Below are 10,392 nucleotides of genomic sequence, written 5' to 3'. Positions count from 1 at the left end.
GGATGGTTGCCAAAGATAGAGCACACAGACTTTAAAACATCTCTGTGTTGTAAACTGAGACCTTTGAAATGGTGGCCTGAAACGACCCTGAGCCGTTGCACGCAGCCCGTTGGTTATTTTTATCAGGCATAAGAGGAGGCAGCCTTGGGTCCTTAACAGCCATCTGCCAGAAAACACTGCATGGAGTGAAGAACTACAACTGAGAGAAGGTCAGGATGGTCCAGAAAATACTCAATAAATTCATCGGTAGCAAGTACATTGCTATTGTAAGAACGTGGTAAGTTATATCACTAACTCAGGTGGAGTAAAGTGCTGGAAGTAATTTTTGATAGCGTTTGTTATGTTAAACATGATGCCATGTACGCTTCTGTGTCCTTCTGTGTGACCGCTTGCCTTACTAGCTAGCTTTAGCTTAGCCTGCTTGTTTACTTCCTACTGACAATACATAGTTAACAGATTTGCAAGGAGGCAAGTGACAGTAGTGACATTAAAACTGTAAAGATTTATATTTTTAGTAAAATTATATCTTAATATTGTTGCAGATTTCATTGATACTTAACCAAGTCAAAGTTATTTCACAACTGATTTCGGATACCTAAATGCCAATGACAAGTACTAAACTGCTTATATATTCATTTGATGAAGTTTAGTTATGAGATATTTGACAAGTACATCGTTTTTTAGCCTCATAATTTTGCATGTTTGAAATACCTTTTAACGTCATATTTAATCATTATTAAAAATCAATGCCTGAATTTAATGGCACAAATATGTGTCTTAAAGCTTTCGTGGAGCTTTTGTTCTGTACATGCTTAAGTGGTGTTTTTACACAAAAAATCTCATCCTGCTTTCTTTTAACATTCATTTGTATCACTCAATTAAAATGTTTGCAGTGGAATGTGTAAACAAAGGCAGCGTGCAGTTAATCGTTTCGTCTGAACGGTTTCAGGCATTAAAAAAAACTGTATAGAAATAATCAATCTTGTCGCTGATGGTCTGGTTTGCTTTTGTAGGTCATAAAGAGTAATCAGAATTAATTTCAGTCTGTTTCATAACCAGCGAAAAACTCCTCACAGGAGCTTTGACGTTTTATTTTCTTTCTCAAATACGATGCTTTGACTTACAGTGATCACTGCTGAGTTTCCAACTGCACATGTCCATCCTTGCAAAGTGCAAGCAGAGATGGACAGTTATTTATAAAGATTATTCTTCTTATTTGTGAACATTGAATCTGTTTATTAGCTAGCTTTTGCCTGTGCACAACAACTTTAACCAGTGTTCAAGTCAAATATTTGAATTGTGGTCATCACTTATTGCACATGAAATTAACTTGTGAAGTGTATAGAAAATGATGGTTGGTTAAATTTCTGTCTCATTTATCTATCTCATTGGTTTCTTCCATCTAGGGTACCAAATATGGTCGCCTGGGGGACAGTTGGCGGAGTGGCTCTCGTTCACTTCACAGATTGGCGATTATTTCTAGACTTTGTGCCATACGTTAAGGGGAAGTTCAAAGACGATGAGTAAAGTCCTACACAATCTAATTGTAAGTGTCATTATAATCAACACTTGTGTAACTGAGCTTTCATTCAAATACACTGTTTTTAGTGTTTGTGTGTGTGTGTGTGTGGGGGGGGGGGTAGCTTCAGCCCCACCCATATACTGATGATAAGATGCAGGCAGGTACAGGCAATGCCAGGTGTTGGAACTGAAATAAACACTCCTGCATATTGGTTAAAGTTTCTGTTACCTACCTAACAGGTTTAGTACTCTACTCATGCATCTGCACTGGCAACCGCAAGCTTGAGGTCAGAAATACCTGTTGTGTTAAACTCTCACTAACCAAACCACAGTGGTAAAGCTGCTCATGTAATCTTGTTAGATGACAACTGTGCAGGTGTTTTCTGTGTAATCTGAAGTTTTGCAAAAAGTCTGAATAGATTTAAGAAAGAAAATGGGTCAATTTAGGATAAACATCTCAATCCCTTTACCACTCCCACCATCATCACTTGAATCCCTATGTAGTTATGACAGAGGCAGGAAGAATGTACTTTACACACAAACAAACAGATGTGTTTACGTACATATTGCTAATGGTATGTGTGTTTGCCTACAGGACCAGATCTTGGGAATGGGCACACGGGTCGGTTGCTTACAGATCGCAAAGGGGGTGCCGTGGCTCAGCAATCAGTCACTGCCGGCTAGTTAGGAGTTTGGACAACTGGATGCACTATGTATAAATGCTGTTCTTGATCAAGTAGTATTTAATGTGAATAAAACTTTAATTACCCCACCGTGTCAAGTTATTCAGCAAAATTCCAACTATTTTAACGTTTTGTTTAAACTGCTTGGTGAAGGGATCTTAAACATATGTTGTGCTCAATGCATCTCCAGTGTGATTGCAATACATCTTTCAAGAATTGGATGTTCTTAAATTTTCTTTTGAATTGGGTGGTTATCAAAGCTTGACTTTGCAGATGTGATATTTGCCAACTGGTTATGATTCCTTGTACTGTAAAAGTAGTCTGAAATAAAATAAATATTGAACAGAATGCATATGTAGAGGCTCTGATGATATAATTTTAGCGCATATTGATAAACACATACACCAAGACATTATAGCCCTAGTTGCAAACTGAGATTACGCCAGGTTCGGGCAGACATAATACTCATTTTATCAGCCAGGCTGCGAAATTTGCGTGGATAATGTCTTTCATTTCTCTCATCGAAGGGGGAGGGGACTGAAAGAGGAGAGGGGAGAAGGGATTTAACATAGCGAGAGGGAGAAAACGAGATAGTGTCTTCAAGATGGATAAAAACGAGTAAGTACACCATCCTACGGATAATGAAACCATCAATAAGCGTTTTAATAGTTACTGTAGCGTTTGACGCACGATATGTCGTTCTCATAATATATTTGGAAAGTGTTTATCATCGATTAGGCAGATGCACTCGGTGGTCTCGCTTTTGCAAACAGCAATGCCGCGGTCTTCAGTTAGGATGTCGGTCTTTTTTTGCATCATTATAATGTGGTTCAATTTTCCTGGTGCTTGCAGCTAATGCTGAATTTGGCATGGAGTCGGTGTACTGCGTCGACAGTGTGCCATTTCGACATAATGTTACATTTTAATCGTACAAAGCAGATTATGTTGTTTCTGCAACGGTATAACACACAAAGCCTCCGTATAACCATGACATGCGTTTAAGATGGTGTCTTTGTTTAATCGATCACATTTACTTTGTTCATTCATAAAAGCCGGCTTCAAGTCCGTATGACAACGGCAGGCATTGTCGTGGAGAAACGGCTCTCCAATTTCATGTAGCCTACATGAAACTTTCACATTTTGTATTAGGCTGCTGAGCAAGCTACAAGTGAAAGGCGCTATTTGAATGTATCTAGTACAAATTATTAATCAGCGGCATCCATCAATGTTGTTACTACATCAGCGTGATCACTATTTACGGTCTATGTGTAGCAGTTTCCTATATGTTCCCCATACGTTAACATTGATGTTGTGCGAGTCATCAGAGTCAATTCATTGACAGAATATAAGACTTCCGGTAAAATATTTCAAAACAAAAGACGAACGACAAAGAAAAAAATATAATTTACAGTAGGCCTATATTAAAAAAATATGGTGTTCATACCATTCCTTACATGCCAATGTTAGCATATCATAACGCAAGTAAATGGCCCCACAGTTAATATTATTTTGTCATATTTTTTTCCCTTGGTACAAAATAAACTTATTGAAGCTTGTGTGCATTTAAAGAGTTAACATATAATTTTCCCCTGTATTTTTATCAATTTCAATTTTAACTATAGTCTATTTAAATGTTTCAAAAGTATAACAATTAAGTTTGTAATTTAATTATACCTTTAAGGATTCAAAAGATGTTTGATTTAAAACTTAATAAAGCTATTATATAAATGTTTTTCCTAACTTTTTACTTAACTATGTTTTTAACCTTTATTCCAAAAACCTTAATATTAAGAAATGTTAATTTTAATAATTAATTTTATGAAATGTTTTTACTTTACAAATTAGCTCAGTTTATTTTATCTTTGTTTTTTGTTTTTTACAGTGATTCTTGTTTTTCTTTTTGCTATTGTGCCGCTATATTCACTGACGATCTTACCGAACCATTTAAAATATTTAAATATTTAAAAATATTTAAGTTGATATTTTTATATTTTTATCTCATATTGATATCACCATATAATTTGTTTGATTGATTTAAGTAAGTTATATTAATAGAAATGTCCTTCTTAGGGAGACCAGAGAGTACATACAGATTAAATTTAATAGCAATATTAGAATATAGCACGATTTTTGTGATATTTTCATATTAAATTTAAAAAATTGACGATGTTGCATTTTATGTCAGTAACAGCTGGAGACTTGAATGAAACGATATCGCACGTCTAACGTTTTTACTCCATGACAACTTTTTGGTTTTATTCTGAAGTCATAAGCTTCTTACTTCCTGCCTCGTCCTGGCTGCCTCGCGGTGTGTCGACTCAGCCGCTCTGTCCTATGTTTTCCTTGCGGATGTAGCCCTCGTGCCCCGGCGAGACAGGCAGGTAGTGATGTGGCCGAGGTCTGCGGCGGAGCGATCTGAGCGACGACAAAGAGATGAGATGTTGTTAGCAGGGAGATCCCATTACAGAGGACGCATGTTGTAATATGGTCGAAACAAAAGCGTAAGAAGCGACAGACCTGCCGTCCAAAAAAATCGACACATTTCCTAAAAACCAATTGATTTAGACGCAGTAACTTTTAGAGGATTAAAAACCTACTCGCGTGGGAAATGGAGAAGAAAAGGTGGGATTGCACTGCTCTCCCCAAGGGCTGGAAAATGGAAGAAGTGACCAGAAAGTCGGGTTTGTCAGCTGGAAAGAGCGATGTCTATTATTTTAGGTACTAAACGAACGAGGGCTTGCAAAACTTAACTTGTGCACAAGACACCGAGTTTACGGAGTATGATAATGGGGACGGTGGTCGTTATAAAGTTTGGGAGGGGAGGAGGAGGGGGGTATGTTTCTAGCAGGGCAACAAGGCCAGCCAGGCCAGCTCCAAGCACAAGTGTTGGGATAAGAAGGAGTCTGTCCCACCGTGCAGGCTAGCAGCAGCAGCTCGCGCCTGGCGAGGCCTCTGATGAATAAAACTAAGTGTCATATGAGTTAATACTTTTTATTTCCCTTTGAATGAATCAACAACGGCAGATTTGTTTTCATTTAGCAGAGGAGAAGAGCAAGATGAGGAACAGAGGCAAGAGAGGGGGGAGGCGGGTCGGTTGTATAGTTTGTGGTAGGCTAACTGTACAATCATACTGGTGTTAACTGTGGTGTGTGATGTAAGATACATTTGCATGAGTTACTAGCACGTATCCACCCACAGTTCTTTGTTGGTCATTGCTCAGGCTCAAGATACTGTTGCTCCTACAAGTGGAGTTACAATGTTTCCATCCTGAAACATTTTGTCAAATGGTAGTTTTGCTGTGTTTATATTATGCTCACTGGTTTTTAGAGGCTAATGTTATAGCTATATATAATGATTATGTTTTCTATAAAATCACATCTGCTCTTACTAAAATGTATGCTGTTTCTATAGATAACAGGGCTTAGGTAGGGTATTAATTAAAGATTGCATCCATTTCACAAAGTAATGTGATTTCATTGCCCACTTGAATGTGCACTGCTTCTGTTTGCTGTTGACTTGTTGCATGTTGTGGTCCTTGTTTGTAGCTTTCTGTCTGCTGTGTGTCTGTGTTTTGAAGTGTGACCTGTCTGTTTTTTGCTTCCCTACCTTCAGCTCTGTTTTGTTTTCAGTCTTGGTGTCTTTGTGCCGTTTCTGTTGTTGTTGTTGTTGTTGTTGAGTGTAATGGTTTCTCTCTGCCTCCTCTGTCAGTCCATCTGGGAAGAAGTTTCGGAGCAAGCCTCAGCTGGCCCGTTACCTTGGTAACCAGATGGACCTCAGCTCCTTTGATTTCCGCACAGGGAAGATGTTGATGAGCAAGCTGAACAAGAACCGCCAGAGATTACGATATGATAACAACAACCAGAACAAGGTGAGACAAACAGGCTCATGATGGGCAGGCAGTGACCCCGGACCCTGTTTAGCATGAGAACTGTACTGTGGTCCAACAGTTAATAGATAGAGCAAGTGAAACACCCTCACATAAACATTACCTGCAGACTAATGGTTGTATCTTTAAAGCTCCTGTGAGGATTTTTAAGCTGTTTGTGACCATCAGCGGCAAGATTGACTATTTCTAGATGTAGTTTTTAATGCCTGTTATCGCTGCCACCGGGCTGGATTCAGAAGAGGCGATTAACGGCATGCTGCTGAAACGGTCTTTGTTTACATTTTCTGTGGAGAAGATTCAAAGTGAGTAATACCTGCGACAATTTCCTGCGACAAAGTTCCTGACAGCTGCGTTAAACAACAAATATTATCTAGTCCTAACGTCTATGCATTAGCAAACATTTTGATTTACTTGTTAAACTTATTTAACTATTAATTAATCTTGAACTATAGATTATCAAGTGAGTAAGGTACAAAAAGTGTACTGAATAATTTTAAATGACAGCTGATTGTTTAGTTAAACATTTCACCAGCACACCAAGATATCAACAGTAAAATCCGTCCTTTAGACTGGATCATTTCAGTTAACCTGCTTTAGGGCAGACTCAAGCCTATGAGAACCATGTGAGTAAAGCTGCTTTCCCACTGGTCAAAAAACCCTCTAACACCTGGCTTTTATGCTTAATGGGAAAGGCTACATTCCCGGGTCAAATGACTGCCGTACATCTGCGCAATTATCGCCTCGGCTCCGACCGGCATTGATGGGAACACAAAACCCGTGTCGACACGCTAATTCCCTACCCCTTTCCAGCACGATGCTATGCTCCATCGGTAACTTCAGCGACTCCTTGTCATCTCGGCTAATAATTCCACCCGTCTAAGCAGAACTCAAACATTGTTCCAAATTTGTTGCTGCCGAGTTTGATAAACAGACTGAATGAATAATAGATACAATAAAGATCTAACCACGTAACATCTTTAGTGTTTACTAACCCTGTCTCCAGCACGTTTGTGACATCAGACGGTGATGCAGCAGAAAAAAGACTGACAGCAGTATACTCTACTGGCAATGGGAAAAGAGACAATCGGCATTTATAAGTGTGTCTTCCCGGGTCTGAAAAACCTGCGTCAACACACTAAATTTAGGTGGGAAAGGGGTATAAGGTAAAAGTCCTCGTGCCCGCCTGTAATCAACATGTTTGTTGAATAATGCATCTTTGGTCCTTTAAATTGCCCTCATCTTTTCTCTGTGTTTTATATCTTAAAGGGCAAACCTGACCTGAACACATCACTCCCAGTCAGACAGACGGCCTCCATCTTTAAGCAGCCTGTTACCAAGGTTACCAACCACCCAAACAACAAAGTGAAGACGGATCCTCAGAAAGCCGTCGACCAGCCCCGACAGGTGAAAACACCATCCAATTTAAACCTAAAAAACATATAATCTTTAACTTTAGAACTGGACAAAATGAAGTTTGAATATGATGATGGTGGATGAGTTTTTGCTGTACTGCAATTAGCATCATATTTTAATCTAAATGATTGTTTTTCTTTCTGTAAGAACTGCCCTTTTTTTTGTCTGCAGCTATTTTGGGAGAAGAAGCTCAGTGGTCTTAATGCTTATGACATTGCAGAGGAGCTGGTGAAAACAATGGAGCTGCCTAAAGGCCTGCAAGGTAATACGCTAATAAGTATACGTTTTACTTTAATTCTGAGGTCTCATCTTTTTTATCAATTACAGCTTTGATTGTTTCTTAAAAATGTCCGCTAACCACCCTGTCTGCCCCTCAGGTGTCGGTCCAGGCTGCACAGACAAGACTCTCCTGTCGGCTATTGCCAGCGCTCTGCACACCAGTGCTGCTCCCATCACAGGCCAGCTGTCTGCGGCTGTGGAGAAGAACCCAGGAGTGTGGCTCAACACTGCACAGCCGCTGTGCAAGGCCTTCATCGTCACTGACGAGGACATCAGGTGGGCGATCACAGAACACCTCCACACATGGATCACCTGTTTGTTTTTACAGTGTTTGATTTCTATTGTTGATGTCTCTAGCCTTAATCCAAGAGTCGGGTACAAAATATGGTTACTGTCCTTTGTTACAACCTTTTGCCTGATCTCCTTCAGTGCAAAAATCGGCGGAAAAGTATGTGTACAGTTTGAATAATGTGTTTTTAACCATTTCAGAAGATATTGGCTTCCAGTTTATATTGTAAAGCACAGTAACAAGTATAAAAAGGCTGAGTTGGAACAAAATTAGAAATTACCTTGAAAATCTCTGTGTCATCTTTGATTCATCCAAAGGTAACAGACTAAATCTGTTCAGAAACCCCACAGTCTATAACAAGAGACCCTGTAAAAACACACCATCTGCTCTGTGTTGATTCTGTGGCTGCTATAGGCAGCTGTAACTGCCAACTGTAACTGCTTCCTGTTGTGTGCATGAGTAGGAAACAGGAGGAGCTGGTGTACAGTGTGAGGAAAAGGCTGGAGGAGGCACTGATGGCGGATATGTTGGCCCACGTCGAGGAGGCTGCCAACGAAGGAGAGGCTCTGAAGGAGGAGGGCAACGGCAGTGAAGATATGGAGAGCGTATAGCACAGGTCGGTTAAGGGACAAATAAGACAATGATAAAATTCAGTACATGAATTATGACACAACAGAGAATATGCATCTTCTTATTGCTATTTCTATGCTCTTGTAGGGTTTTGTGACGTCCAGATGAGTTTATCCAACACCTGCACACACACGACCATGAACAGTAGGAGCCCCACAGCAGTCCAGCCCTGATGAACTGTCCCCTAATAACTGCGTCCTACTTTCACCTTAACCTGTCCCCTACAACCTAAAGAAACATCTTCCCCTTTTGAGCACTTGGTGTCTTTTCATCTTTACCTCCACTGGATGGGACCTCGGCACCAATTAAATTACTTGACGTATTTCTGAGCTCGGTTGATTTTTCATCTGACCAATAAAATACAAAAATCACCTTAACAAGAAATCAAACGAGCTAGTAGATATTGAAAACCTACAGTGTGTCAAATTCAGTGTTTAATAAGCGTATTTTTTACTAAAGGGTTTGAATGGGTGTGTATTTTTGCGACAATCGTGTCAGATCCAAACATTTTCTGTCAGCAAAAAGTCAATCTGGGTTTTTTTTTTTGTTTTGGGCAGATGGGAAATGAATGTTTTGTATTATTGACATGTCTCTTTTTTAACTATATGATATACTCCATAAATAGTCTGACAGTTTTATTTCACTCGACCCAGTTAGATTTTACAGAGTTGAGCTAATTTAAGTTAGCTTAAGTGCTAACCTGCTGGGGCTTGATGTTACTAATGCAGATGGTGTTGTTTTTCTTGCTGTAATTTCAAAGAATCTCTTTAAAGTCAGCTGTGTTATCCTGATAGTCATGTTCAGTATTGACCAAAGAGGAGACATGTCGTTTTGAAGAGGGTGGAGGTTTGACTTTGTATTTAACCGAATAAGCGAGCATTTTGGCTCTGCTGTTTTACAACCAAACATGAGGAAAGTAAAAGGTACACATGACGGGGCTGAGCGCAAGGGGGAGAAAGAAAGGACTTGAATCCTCTTTCTGTTGTACTATTACTACTGTTTTTAACTCATCATCATCATCATAGGTGCTTACTGATGTTGTGAAACATTGCTGTTCAGTGCCAAGGCTTTGTTTCTTTCACAGCTTCAGTCCACTACTATTATTTTTTTTTTTGTATGTGTCAATGTTACCACACACATGCTGCCTCCTCGTAAACCCACGCACAAAAAACTGTCACGCAGCAAATTACATTTCAAGATTAAGTTTTAATGTCTTATCCGAGGAAAAGTTATTAAGTGTTTTTTATCCTTGTTTGTCAAGGTTTGATATTGTATCACCTGAAATCATGAAATTCCCAACTATCAGCAGGCTGATTGCTGAAATAAATTTGATTGTATTACTTATTAAAGATGAGTCGGTATGTCATTAAATCTGTTGCTAGTGTGGTTTTTTTTATTCAAAAGTACTGAAAATAATTTGTACAATTTCATGTGTAATTATGGTAAAACCTGTATTTTATGCTTCCCAGAAGAAGTAGTGTTTGTAAGGGCCACCCTGCCTGACAGCGATGATTCAGTCTCTCTGCATCCTCCCTCAGATTAACAGTTAACCTGACAGTCCTCTCGCCTCTGTGTGAGCCCGGACAAAGTGCAAAATACTGTCACCAGGACATAAAGTGTGGAGGATACACTCTGTTCCTCACAGGGACGTCCAGATGTTTACCCTTTTAAATAAATGATGTCTCAACACA

At 39.4% G+C, this 10,392-nt stretch overlaps 2 protein-coding genes across 5 annotated transcripts; both read left to right on the top strand.

Moving 5' to 3' along the window:
• Nucleotides 1-147: 147 nt before the first annotated feature.
• Nucleotides 148-2,556, top strand: LOC138607562 (cytochrome b-c1 complex subunit 10-like). The gene is made up of 3 exons (XM_069680185.1): nt 148-277; nt 1,407-1,546; nt 2,117-2,556. Exons 1-2 carry the CDS (start codon nt 216-218, stop codon nt 1,525-1,527), a joined length of 183 nt encoding a protein of 60 aa, XP_069536286.1. The 5' UTR covers nt 148-215; the 3' UTR covers nt 1,528-1,546; nt 2,117-2,556.
• A 208-nt stretch (nt 2,557-2,764) lies between these two features.
• mbd3b (methyl-CpG binding domain protein 3b) lies at nt 2,765-10,072 on the top strand. Of its 4 annotated transcripts, none has more exons than XM_069680212.1 (8): nt 2,768-2,822; nt 5,247-5,312; nt 5,913-6,072; nt 7,357-7,494; nt 7,675-7,765; nt 7,881-8,058; nt 8,535-8,687; nt 8,789-10,072. In XM_069680212.1, the coding sequence occupies exons 1-7, from the start codon at nt 2,809-2,811 to the stop codon at nt 8,680-8,682; spliced, it is 795 nt and encodes a 264-aa protein (XP_069536313.1). In that variant the 5' UTR covers nt 2,768-2,808; the 3' UTR covers nt 8,683-8,687; nt 8,789-10,072. The 4 variants fall into 4 exon arrangements, with proteins under 4 accessions (XP_069536314.1, XP_069536313.1, XP_069536315.1 ...); XM_069680214.1 differs by having other exon boundaries at nt 5,244-5,312; XM_069680213.1 differs by lacking the exon at nt 5,247-5,312 and having other exon boundaries at nt 2,765-2,822.
• Nucleotides 10,073-10,392: the final 320 nt, after the last annotated feature.

The sequence above is a fragment of the Semicossyphus pulcher genome, unplaced genomic scaffold (assembly GCF_022749685.1).
Source record: "Semicossyphus pulcher isolate SPU_LCO1_2020_fin unplaced genomic scaffold, fSemPul1.0.p SCAF_4, whole genome shotgun sequence".
In the NCBI taxonomy this organism is placed as follows: domain Eukaryota; kingdom Metazoa; phylum Chordata; class Actinopteri; order Labriformes; family Labridae; genus Semicossyphus; species Semicossyphus pulcher.
This window is presented reverse-complemented; position numbering and strand designations above follow the sequence as displayed.

What these genes read in the sequence shown, in the direction of transcription:
- mbd3b (XM_069680211.1), top strand. Translation starts at nt 4,813, where the DNA reads ATGGAGAAGAAAAGGTGGGATTGCACTGCTCTCCCCAAGGGCTGGAAA. An exon ending in AGCGATGTCTATTATTTTAG is followed by an intron (nt 4,923 to 5,912) that starts GTACTAAACGAA and finishes CTCCTCTGTCAG; the next exon opens with TCCATCTGGGAAGAAGTTTC. An exon ending in CCGTCGACCAGCCCCGACAG is followed by an intron (nt 7,495 to 7,674) that starts GTGAAAACACCA and finishes TTTTGTCTGCAG; the next exon opens with CTATTTTGGGAGAAGAAGCT.
- LOC138607562 (XM_069680185.1), top strand. Translation starts at nt 216, where the DNA reads ATGGTCCAGAAAATACTCAATAAATTCATCGGTAGCAAGTACATTGCT. An exon ending in ATTGCTATTGTAAGAACGTG is followed by an intron (nt 278 to 1,406) that starts GTAAGTTATATC and finishes TCTTCCATCTAG; the next exon opens with GGTACCAAATATGGTCGCCT.